General features: G+C 48.1%; 1 protein-coding gene across 3 annotated transcripts; it reads left to right on the forward strand.

Moving 5' to 3' along the window:
- Positions 1-290: 290 nt before the first annotated feature.
- On the forward strand, positions 291-11,154 carry FHL1 (four and a half LIM domains 1; the record flags this gene model as incomplete). Of its 3 annotated transcripts, none has more annotated exons than XM_084258795.1 (6): positions 291-351; positions 7,815-7,996; positions 8,356-8,530; positions 9,112-9,281; positions 9,689-9,875; positions 11,000-11,154. In XM_084258795.1, 6 exons carry the CDS (start codon positions 291-293, stop codon positions 11,152-11,154), a joined length of 930 nt encoding a protein of 309 aa, XP_084114921.1. The 3 variants fall into 3 exon arrangements, with proteins under 3 accessions (XP_084114921.1, XP_084114922.1, XP_084114920.1); XM_084258794.1 differs by lacking the exon at positions 291-351 and adding an exon at positions 10,415-10,614 and having other exon boundaries at positions 7,826-7,996; positions 11,000-11,083; XM_084258796.1 differs by lacking the exons at positions 291-351; positions 9,689-9,875 and having other exon boundaries at positions 7,820-7,996; positions 11,000-11,083.
- Positions 11,155-12,687: the final 1,533 nt, after the last annotated feature.

Below are 12,687 nucleotides of genomic sequence, written 5' to 3' on the forward strand. Positions count from 1 at the left end.
AGAGCGGGTGAATTCACACGTTTTTCTGACAGGAGGGGGATGTGTGACTAGAACCATTCTTTTCAGTATTCTGCTGCTTTCTGGTACATTCCAAGGAGGAATAGATAATGCCCTTGCTCACTCTGTTCTGTGTCTAATCCCGTTTAATTACACTGGCAACATTAACAGCCCAGAAACGAATTCTTCCCCTGGCCCAACACAAGCTCTTTAGGCACATAAAGTGGATTCTTAAAGGCGGCTCAGCCTTAAGCTAAGCCAGATCTGAGTCCAAATTTTATTCCGGTACAGAGATGACTTTCTATGTGGCCTCTTTGGCTGTGGAGCTAATTTGGATGCTGAGTAGCCACACAGGTATTTATATGTAGTGTTTGGTATTTTTACTGGGTCCTATTCTTCTCCCTTGGATCACCTAAAATGGTTAAGAATTTTCTAGTGGGATTAAGGTTGTGATCTCTGGGGAGGGGTGGGCCATCTGCTCTCGGTTATTTTTGTGTGAGCTGCTTCCCCTTAAATGTATGTTCACAAATGAGCCACAGCCTTATCAGCTGGGGTGGAGGGAAGACTGGTCTAAGTGCTGCTCCTGAACTTGGTCCCTGAGCCATGGCTTCCCAGAGAGCCTCAGGTAAAAGCTTCATTTTCTTTTTCTTCCTATGGAACACGGTTTCGTTAGGACTATGAACCCATCATTTGCCTAAAAGATAATTTTTGATGAAATGTTTTTAGTCTTGTCTCTGTTCTGTCCTTCCTTCTAATGCTGTTTCAAAGACAAAAGGTGGTTCTTGCTCAAGGGCAATTAGCAGTTTGAATGACACATTTTAAACATTAAACATAATTTGCTATCTTTTACATTTTCAGGACATCTTATGAAACTGTGAGGGAAGAAGACTTTTTAAACTTTTTTTTTTAAGATCTAAATCTTCATCTTGATAAGGCTTTTAATCGAATTTAAGGTGTTTGGAAAAGGTCAGTGAATATGAGCTGGATGGGGGACCATGTAAGAAAGTCTAGTGACTGACCACATCTTCCCTTTCTCTGAGGGGTGTTTTTAGTCTTCCTGCGCAAGCACCTATGATGTCTTTGATGTGATGAGGAAGTTATTAATTATTGTTACCAGAAAAGGGGGCAAAGTTGCCAACCCCCTACACCCTCATTAGCACGAGAAGCTTCTTCTTGTTTTGTGACCTGACATTAAGGAGGCCTTTTGGCCATGGACGAGACACCCTCCGGCTCAGGGCCGAGGGACTGGAGGCGGGCAGTTTCCCCAGCTGGCCCGGGTCTCTGAAGCCAGCCTGCTGCCCGTCGCTGCTGCTCCGGAGCCAGGAATGTTGCTGTTGCTTTGTTGAGCTGTGCCTGAGTAACGGTCCCTTCCTTAGAAACCAGGCACTTTGTCCTGTCTCCAGCTTTCAGATTGCGGGACAGTAATTATCAGTGGCATTCTTTGGGGAAAATTAGTTTTGCAAACTTTTAATTGCCTATTGATGGAACAATAGGAATACATTAAGGACTTTGTCTTTGGGGTTTTAGAACCCATAGGCTGAAATGGAGTTCCCTGCTTTAATGAATTAATATGCAATGTCTTCCTTGTGCCTAACTGTTCGAGACCTGTCTGCTTTCTTCCCTCTACCCCCAGGAGCCATTTTACAAACATGGCACCACAGGCCTGAGGTTGTTGGTAATTAGCCAACACCCACATTCTCGGGGTGTTGGCATACTGTGTACTGTGCCCTGTACCAGTCGTTCCAGTGCGCCTTCCTTGCCTGTATGTCAACTGATAGAGTAACTCCTCATTTTTTTTTTTTGCTTTACTAAGCGACAGAATAAAGAAATATATTTCAAAGGTCACATAGCTAGCTGTAGCACACCCAGCCTTGGCTTTTAATTCGCACATTATTCTTGCTTACATAAATCTGGAAGCTACAGATACGTTGGACAAATTACCAACACCTTTTTGATGATTTTTTTTTAATTGCCAATTTTCAACTGGTATAGGTCTATGAAAGCAGGCAAGAGACGTTTTCACGTAAAGAAAATCCACACGGCTTTGTGTGGCCAAAATAGAGGCTGAGACAATCGGGATAGAATCTGTTTCCAGTGACCATCCACATAGCAGAGAGGACATTTGAAGGACAAGAATTTATATTTTGGTGGCTGAACATTTGCAGCCTGAAAATTTCTGTTGATTTAGTTCCTGTGCCCTTTGACCCTTCCAGTTGAGGGGGGGGGTGCTGGGGGGGCAGAAGTCAGATCACTTGCCATATTATACAGCCAAGAATGCCCCATACCAACCACTGCCCAGTGGGGTACACATTGATGTGTACCCTACACATCGAGGCATGGATGGAAAATGAAATGGTGGGCCGAGTGAAGTAATCAAACCGGACAGACTTCTTCAAATAACTGAAACATAGTTGTCAGGACATTTGGTTGAGGGTGAAACTGCATGTTTTGTACATTTGATGACTACCAAATGACCACCCACTGCTTTGCCAGTTCTGGAAAAACAGAAAAAAACACAAGTTCTGTTGCTGCGAGGTCCTTGTCCCCATAGGAGAAAGGGAACATGTCACCTAATAGGTGCATCATTCAGAAAAGCTGTGTGTATGGACAGAACAGTATCAGATTTGAACCTGGTCGAGTGGAAGTTCATTGCCACATAATTTTTCTTTTAATAATCTTTATCAAACCCTCTGTAAATCCCTTTAGAGTATAGCAGACACAGTCTAAAACTTTGTTACCTGTCTACTACTAACCAAGAAAGAAATTTATCCATTTTTTCCCTACATGTAGCTTACGAGTAAAGTTGCTAATAACACAGAATCATTTTGTTCGTGTTCTGTTTTTATGGGGAAAATAATTGCTGATTTTCTATGAGATTCTGTGAAAGGCTACTTTTTCAGCTGTGACTCATGGACTCCGTCTCTCTGCAGCTATTTAGGTATTTATTCCCAAATGTCTGACGACACCTCCAGATGCGTTAGCATGTCTGCCACACAAGCTTCCTATTCATGGCCCAGGCTTCATTCCATTTGTTGAGTGTTCTCACGAAAGCAATATACCCTTTCTTTAGAAGCCAATATTTGGGGGGGGGGGTGACTAATGTACTGGTATGTTGGACTTAGCAATTAACAGAGCAGAAATAACCTAGTTTTTCCCCCCATTTGGGTTGCTGTTCATTTACACTGTACATTATACCACCCAGGTTAGAAAAAGGCTAGTCATTCACGTTTCCCTTCAAGCTTCTTATTTGGAGTCAATTGGGTATAAAGGGGAAAATGAACATGAGCAATAACTACCTGAGAAAATACACATTAAAACTCAAGGAAGACTATTAAATACAAATTGAATCTTCTCTAATGAGAGGTTTATAAGAAAAACGTCTTGCAATGTTATATTACTCATGTGTACTTGATTAGTTTGTAAGGCAAAACTTTTCACTGAGATACTGACGTTTACATAGGCACCTCTCAGCCTGTTGGATGTAGTTCAGGAATTTTCTGAAAGAGGAAGCTTGTTTATTAAGTGAGGAATGATGGGTCTTTTGAAACAGGCATAGCAAGAAAGTCAGGCTACCATCTTAGATTAAATATCTAAAATTTGATCACTGAGTCACATTTCTAAGTGCACTCTAACCCCTTAAGTCTCTAAAGGCCTACTGGCTAGGTTCTCAGGAGCTGCCCCTAAACAACAGGCACTGACTGCGTGACTCTCGCAGACAAGCCTCTGAATTAAGTCCTAGGGGCTCCTAGTTTTTGGAAACTGCAAATTTAAGCACAATGACGTGTAACGAAACCAGGTCCTTGAATAACGTCTTCTTCAACATTAAACATCATTATAATGAAACAGTGCTATTCAAGGATCTCTTGTATTTGTGAACGTTGCTGTGATAGAGAAACCTTGTTGAGGGCCCCACCATGAGTTTCAAGTTGGTCAGCAACCTACACTTGGCTAACATGTCCTGGATGAAGACAGGAGGGCAGGGGGGGGTAGTGAGTGTTGCAATGACATCTGTCTAGTATTTCATATGTAACAATCGTATGTAACAGCAACAGAGCAATGCAAACAGAGCTGAAAGTTTGGGAAGGTTAAAAAACTTGATGTTTCATGAACTTAGAAATTGCTGAGGAAGTCAAAAGGCTTTCCCGAAGAGATGAATACCCTAATCTATATAATTCAGTAAGATCCAAGAGAACGCCAAGGAAGAGGTAAAATGCCATCTGCATTTTTTTCTATTCTCATTTCTAACACAGAAAAAAAGGCCAGTGCAAAGTTTCTTTCTGGGAAGTCAAAGCTTAAACCGGCTCACACTCTTGTAAGGGCATTTGCTGCCTTTTGGAAGCCCTGTCTGTCTCAGTGTTTGTCATTTATGAGCTGTTTTCTTAGAGTTGTTAACCTCTTTGAAGATAAGTAGTAAAAAAATATTTTTGTTTTGTACACTTTGTCCATATTTTCTGCAGTTTTGACGCGGTAACGATCACGTAGGCAGGAATGTATTACTCAGACTTCATTCTAAGCATGCTGCCTGGAGGTTTGAAATAGTTTTGGACGAAATAATCGTAAGGTTGGATAAGCTAATTCAGGTTGCCCAGAGTTCCACTTAAATGGATTTATTGCAAAAAAAGTACTAAAGTTCATGAATTTGACATCGACATTGTTAACATATTTTAAGAATTTCCAGCCTGTCTACTTATTAGGCAATAGAGCTACCATTCCTAGAAGTATCTATTCCATCTCAACAAATGAGTGTTTCCATACCCATGAGACAGGCTTGAGTTCCCTGTGGAAATCAGTTTGAAAGGATAAAGGATATGTCCTATGAAATCCCTTTCTCCATCTGGTTACAGACTATTTGGGCTTAAGGTGACCTGGGATTCCTCATACTACAGAAAGAAAAAGTAATAATACCTAATGCTGACACTCTGAAACTCCTCGAGGTGGAACTCCCCTTCGTGGGGCCATTAGCTTAGGGCTGGTTCATTTACTCTTCTTTTGCTGGACTGAAGAGCCTGTATCGTGGGAATGCTCGCAGCCAGAGCCACTTTGTTGACTCCATTTTGAACACATTCTGTTGCTTCCATGTCCATGGGATTGTTTCATCATCTGGATACCTAGCAACTGAGTGAACCTAGAATTAAGAGAGTAAGCGATGAATAAGATTGTTTTGGGGGGATGTAACTGAATTTATGTGGTTTTAAAGTGGGAAAGACTTAGCAGTTAAGATGCCTCAGGTAGTTCTCCTTTTACTCTAATACCTCTGAATGGAGGTCACTGTTTTCTAGTGTAGTGATCTTTTTTTTTTTTTTGTATGACAGTATTGTAATTAACATATCATTGTAATTGACCTAGACTTTTCATCAGGAATCCTAGGACTCAGAAATACCACAAGGAGTAGGACTGCTGATACGGAACTCTGTATGATATTAATACAGAATTATGTGGAATCTATTTCTTCTTTGAAAGACAAGAGTGGAGAGAGAGATTAAAATGAGTAGGGTCCAAAGTTAAGTTTTAATTACTGACTTTTGGTAAGGAAGAATGAGGGACTTAAAATGTTGTCCAAGAAGCTACTTTCCAAAGGCCTAAACCAGCTGTAGTTATTAGCCATGAAGGAAGCCAGTGCTATCTAATCTTACAAATTCTGATTTCCTGCCAAATGGCATTTAGGAGCCACTGATAATTTAATTTTCTGGCTTTTACTGTTACTGGAGATTTATTTGGTTTCTCTACTCAGCTCTTAAGAAAAAAAGTAAATCTTTGTTGAGGGCACAGATTCAGGGTGGTAAAGCTACTAAGGCAAAGGTTTTATACGACATGTGAAAGGCCAGCAAGAATGAATTAAGGAGAGTGATTTTCACGTGCTGTGGTGGGACTGGCCCTTTTTTTCATCCACACGGAGGCTAGAGATGCCTTACACAAACAGTGCTGAGTTCCAGGAGGTAGACCCATGTTGCATTGCATCTCTACTTTTTTGTTGCTAATCTAATTATACAAGGGAACATCCTGGTTTTCTTTGGGGGGTGGGGGGGAAGTGCCAGAAAGAATTGTTCTCTGGTCTCAATAAATCTCTGAACTCTGTGTAACACAGCTGGAAAGCAGCTGCCTTTGCGCGCGAACGCCATTCTTGGCTGCTGTGGTCAGGTATCTGGAGGTGAGGGGGTCTGTCTGGGTGTCAGCAGGAACAGGAGCTGTGGCTGGCCCAGAACATACTGCTTGCCAGCGGTCGGGTTCCCTTTGTTCGGAGGCTGGCTTCAGGAAGGGACCTGGTTCTGAGTGAGAGTTCACGGAGGCGGGTTCGGTGATGCAGGGTGTGGTTTCCTTAGCTCACTCTTTGCTATTTGGTTGCCTCTGGCAACAGGATCCAAACAACTTGGACATGTGTTTGTATAAAAAAAAAGAAACTGGGAATGGGACCCGAAGCGGGAGCTTGGGGCCATTCAGCTGGTGGAGGAGCTGCGGTGAGTATGGGGCTGCTCTTACTCCTTTTCCCTGGTTCTTCCTACTGGCTCTCCGGGTGTTCTCTAGCACTGAACCATGTTTGGGGGTGGGTGGAGAAAGCAATCTAAATTTTCATATTTCCTGTGCAAATTAAGAAGTTGGTATTTATTTACTGGGTGCGAGTTTCCTTTTCAGGGAGGGAGCATATGTTTAAAGAATCTGAGAGCTAATAGTAACTCACTTTTGGTACCTTTCTGGCAGCAGGATTGAGCTAGCAGAGCTCATGACTACACTCTGGGATGGGGGGCAAGAAAGGGGCGTTGTTCCCATGAAGGCAGCGGAAGGCGTTCTCGGAATAATCAGCTCAGCACTTTTTAAAGGATTTCTTTTCCAGCTCATACTTGAAAATTGCCATATTTAAAGCAGCAAGTGTTCAAAATAGTAACACTTCACCGACTGTTGATTGTCACTTGCTTGAACAAGGGTGGGGGGGGGCGGATTCTGATCTTGGCATGCGACCCAACCACACTAGAGTGACAAACAACTCACAGCTGCAGAACTTGCCGGCACCCATCCCATCGAGGAGGCCGATCTTATACATCCTGTATGGCTTGGTCGCTGAGGCCTCAAAAGTCAGAACACTCACTGTCTTGGAGAAAATTCTTTAGGATCCATTCAGGGATTTTAAAAAGGTTCTGTCACATTTTAAGTAAAGGCCAACATCATACACAAATTAATAAGGATTGCCTGCATGCCTGGCAGCAGTAAGTTTTCATTCCAATGAGCTGAATTTTAGATAGGAGGAAAGCGAGGGTGCTGTCTTCACCCCCCCACCCCACCCCACCCCACCCCACCCCCAAGGTACAGAGGAAGGGCCTGAAGCTGGCAGGGAGGTTCTGGCTCACTCTCTGAAACTTAGCCCTTGAAGCAGAGGGTACAGGCTTCTCCCTGCTCCGAGGGCCATCCTGTGCGGGCCAGCTAGCCTGTCACTGACCTGGCAGAGCATCTTCCCTTCAAGTCACCACAGCAGGAGGAGCGGCCCCAAGTTGTGTGCTGTGCTGTGTAAAACTGTTTCTTCTCTCTCGCATGCTCCATCATCGCCTTGGCCTCGTTCACATCACTGCCCCAGGGCCAGCTCCTCCCAGAACCCCAGCCCTGCCCCCACGGCATGTGCTCTGGGAGGCAGCCCAGTGGCGGCGTCTCCCTATCCGCAGAGGCTGACTGGCCATTGGCTCGCCAGGCTCCATCAGGGGCTTCCTTGTAGTGCAGGGTCTGTGGCGCCTCTGCCTTGCCAGGCTAGGGGCAGCCATCCTTGGAGGCCCCTGTGACCCAGTGTCCTGGAGTTGCACGCGGTCATTTGTCCCACCTGCTTGCCCCCGCAGGTCCCACCAGCCACAAGGTAGGCACCATGACTGAGAGTTTTGAGTGCTACTACTGCAGGGCAGCCCTGCAGGGGAAGAAGTACGTGCACAAGGAGGGTCACCACTACTGCGTGAATTGCTTCGACAAGTTCTGTGCCAACACCTGCGTGGAATGCCACAAGCCCATCGGAGCGGACTCCAAGGTAAGGGGAGGTTGGCATGGGGATGGGGCAGGCCTGCCTCGCAAGGGTGGCTTTCCCGCAGCCCATGGGGAGGAGGGACCTTGCGGGGTCCCTAGCCCACGAGGCAGGACGTGGAGGGGCTGTGCACTCAGGCCTCGGGTCTCCTTGGGTTGTGCTCTCCAGTGTTTCCAGAATCCAGTCTCCCTTCCTCACCTCACTGTCTGTCACTGAATGTGGCTCAGGCAAGACCGCCCGCCTGGGACGGCGTGGGGAGGGTCGCGAAGTGTCACCTCGGCAGTCAGCTCCCAGGCAGCTCACCTTGATGGCAGGGCCCCGCCGCCGAGTCACTCCTGGTGACCCATGATCTGCTTCCTTCCCAGGAGGTGAACTATAAGACTCGCCACTGGCATGATACCTGCTTCCACTGCACCAAGTGCCGTCGCCCCTTGGCCAATGAGACCTTTGTGGCCAAGGAGTACAAGATCCTGTGCAACAAATGTGCTACGAAGGATGATTCCCCCACGTGCAAGGGGTGCTCGAAGCCCATCGTGGCAGGTACTGCCAACGCTCTTCCCCCGGGGCAGCCAGGGAGGAGGCCCTAAGGGCAGAAGTGATGTGGGCTGGCTGGTGAGGAGGGGGCTGCTTGTAGCTTAGCGTATATATGCACGCATATATCTCCACGTATATATGCGTACACATATATGCTCGCACACACGCATACACTCGGAAGTAAAGAACACTGGAGAGAACTGTCTGTGGCAAGAGAAAGAACTGAAAAGTATGTAGCGCTTTCTCATTTGGGGAGAGTAAGTGACTAAGCATGCTTCTTCCTTAGGGTGTCATTTGGGGTCAGGTAGTGGCACACAGGTCAATGGGGGGAGTGGGGACTCAGACATGTGATCCTAAAGCACTGCAGCTGGGGCCCCTCCCCTGACAGAGTCTGGGTTGGCACAAGAGCAAGGAGGTCGTGGTCAAGAATGCCCCCCCCCACCCATGGGCAGGTTCTTGGGAAGCGTGAGGCCAGTAACTGCAGGGCCTGCATTTCCTCATCTCCGGAGGGTCCAGGGGGAGCTGAGTGGATGCAGCCCCCTGCAGGGCCCTGTCAGTGGGGCTATCCAATGGCTTCCCCCCTGCAGGAGATCAAAATGTGGAGTACAAGGGGACCATCTGGCACAAAGACTGCTTCATCTGCAGCCACTGCAAGCAAGTCATCGGGACTGGAAGCTTCTTCCCGAAAGGGGAGGACTTCTACTGCGTGACTTGCCATGAGGCCAAATTTGCGAAGCACTGCGTGAAGTGCAACAAGGTATGTTGTCGAGGGAGTTGCGTGTTTCCAGAAGCGTTCTGACAGTGGGCAGAGCACTTGCACACACACTATCCCATTCCATCCTCACGACAGCCCTGCGACGTGGGAATTATTATTCCCATTTTACAGATGAGGAGACTGTGGTAGTAGGAAGCAGTGTGTGGGCCGAAGGCTTGCTGACTGCAGCTCTAGAGGCCCACTGTTGTCAGCACCTGAGCTTGCCTTTTCTGAGCCTCGGTGTCTTCATCTGTAACTCGGGGATAATAACGGCACCTGCCTCCCATGGCTGTTGTGGCGATTAAATGAGATACTGTATACCAAAGCGCCCCGCACAGTGCCTGGCACGTAGTAGGCATTCAACAAAACGGTTGTTGAATCTGAATCCGGTGCTACACTCCCTGGTCTAGGCCATCACATCTGGAGGAATCACTTACCAGGATCAGCCCTGGCATGCGGAGTGCTTTGTGTGTGTTACCTGCTCTAAGAAGCTGGCTGGGCAGCGTTTCACCGCTGTGGAGGACCAGTATTACTGCGTGGATTGCTACAAGAACTTTGTGGCCAAGAAGTGTGCTGGATGCAAGAACCCCATCACTGGTAGGCTAAAGAGTCCTTGCTAAGTCTGCCAGGCTAGGTTTTGCGCATGGTAACCATCTCTCATTTTCCTACCTCGTCGGTCTCATCCACAAAGGCCCCAAAGAATGCCCTCCTCCCTACCATGGTGGTCCCGAAGGCCCCTCAATAGTTCGGATTCGCCCCCCAGGCCAGGTTAGCCTCTGCAACACAGAACACTCGCTGACTACTGCTCACTAACTCCTGCCGGAGTTCACCAGCCTGAGACTGGCAGGCACTGCGCCGGGGAGGGAGGGGTGTGGGGAGGGGAGGCGGCGCGGGGCGGGCGGGGGCGGGTGGGGGGGGGCCGGAGAGGCCCAAGCTGGGAGGACAGCGCCCCCTAGCGGAAGGCTAGCCTGAGGTGCCCGCGGGCGGTGTTCTTGCCAGCAGCAGCCAAGCCACTCATTCCATTGCTCATCTCGCGCCGCGATCCACGTGCCCTGGGTCCTTCCCCCACCTCCACTTTTCCCGTCTCCCCGGGGAGCCTTGAAATGTACATTTGAGAAGACTTTTGCCATCCTCAGGGAAAAGGACTGTGTCAAGAGTGAGCCACCCAGTCTCTAAAGCTAGGAAGCCCCCAGTGTGCCACGGGAAACGCTTGCCTCTCACCCTGTTTCCCAGCGCCAACCTCCGGGGCAGGCATCCGGGTGGAGAGAGGACTTGTCCCTCGTGGGTGGTGGTTCTTTATAGAAAAAATCGAAGCTTAGCAGCTCCTCGAGGCCCGGTAAGTGCACACCCCGCGAACAGCCCAAGTTTGCCTCCTGGTGGCCACTTTGATGCCATGGCCCTGACCTAAATCAGAGCAAGCGGTTATGCTGGGCGGTCGGCGCGCGGCGCAGGGCGAGAGCGGTGGCGCGGGAGCGTGGGGCCTGTAACTCAGGGGAGCCCTTGGACGAACTCCGGCATCTTCCCAGGTCCTGGAGAGCTGGAGCAGGGCGTCGGCGGCGCGGGGGCCCGTGCACGGTGCGGGGGCGGGACCGGGAGCCGGGCAGGCGCGGCCCGGGCGTGCTTGTTGGCTGCGAGCAGCCCGGTTGGCGGCGGCGGCGGCGGCGGGGCGCTCGCCGGTGTCCACTCAGCTGTCCCTTTTGTTTTCTTTGTTTTCTCCGCAGGGTTTGGTAAAGGCTCCAGTGTGGTGGCCTATGAAGGACAATCCTGGCACGACTACTGCTTCCACTGCAAAAAATGCTCCGTGAATCTGGCCAACAAGCGCTTCGTTTTCCACGAGGAGCAAGTCTATTGCCCCGACTGTGCCAAAAAGCTGTAACCTGACAGGGGCTCCTGTCCTGTAAGATGGAATCTCAGTTTGGTTCTTTGTGCCCCTGCCCTCTGCCCTGCACCATCCTTAGGGAAAGAGTGGCCTCCACCTCCTCCAAGTTGCTCCTCCTGTCTTTGTTCCATTTTACAGAATTGCTCGAATAAAGGCACACCGTGATCGCATTAGCATTTAGAAAAAGCAACACGGCAGCGAAGTTAATTCTTTGATCGCTGCAGTTAAACCACCAGTGCGTAGATAGATTGACACTTCTGCATGTTTCTCATAGAGCAGAAAAGTGCTGACCATGTAGCCGCTTAGTGATGTAAGCCTGAAGCATAAGCGACGCAGCCCCTGCTGAGATGCCCCTGGGGGCTCAGCTGGGACCCACGAGTTGCAGCGGCTGCTCCAACTCGGCTGCTCACCTTGTTCTGTGAGCAGAAAGAACTTTCGGAAATGCATGGTTTAGCCTCCTTATCAAAAACCTGCCTTCTGTTCTTCTGCGCTTGCAAATGACTAACACAAACTTCCAGAAAATTAACATTTGAACTTAGCTGTTGTTCTCCACTGACCTGTCCCTGTACTAACATTTTATTTCCCCCGGGTGGCGTGTTTTCTGAGCGTTCCTGCTTTGGCGTGGAACATGCAGGTGATTGACAAAGTGTAGGCGGAGCTGAGAAAAACGAGCCTGTTTCAGAGGAACATCATCACGGCCGACCCTTCTGGAAGCCTAACAAAACTAACCCAACTGTCTCTTTTTCTTTGTTTTGAATTAATGATATTTTTGTTTTAACTAATAGCAACATAGTTTATGGGTTTGGAGACTTGCATGAAAATATTTTAGTCCCCTCAGACGTTCCTGCAGTTTTAAAAGTCACCTACAGAAGTAACCAGTCACCCTCTAGAGGGCTCGCTGAGTAGGCGCCAGGGCTGTCATTGACACCGACGTGACGTTTCCAGACAGTGCCAAGTTGAACCCCTTGTAACATAGTAGTTGTCTGCTCGTCGTCCCTGTGCTAGAGGCCCGCCCAGTCCCTTCTCACGATTCTTAGGACCGTTCCTCAAGGGCCTAGCTGGCTCTCTGAGGAAGTAGGGAGGCCACTGTCCTCATCACAGGCGGGACTGAGCACCACCTAGTGCTTACCCCAGACGCAGGATCACCTACTTACTGTATTCTATCGACATTGTTATCTTACATAGTTTAATGAGATGATACAGAGTAACCTGTAATGACAATACGCATTAACATTCTCGTAGGAGTGGTTAGCCAAGCGAATCTTCATTTCTCCATTTTGTCATTAGCTATTATCATCTAACGTTTCAGTGTATCGTTACAGAAATAAAGCAGCATATAAATAACTTGCCTCCTGTCTTTTCATTCTGTGCTGTGGAATGGCTATAAGGTCCTACTGCTGGCCCGGGAACCTGAGTGACTTTGCTCCTGCCTTCAGGGACATCCTCAGTTCAGTTCAACTCCTTGGAACATAGGACTTGTAAACAAAACACATGCTCATAACCAGTTAAAAACTCCACTCTACCCAAGAG

The sequence above is a fragment of the Talpa europaea genome, assembly GCF_964194135.1.
Source record: "Talpa europaea genome assembly, chromosome: X".
NCBI classification, from domain to species: Eukaryota; Metazoa; Chordata; class Mammalia; order Eulipotyphla; family Talpidae; genus Talpa; species Talpa europaea.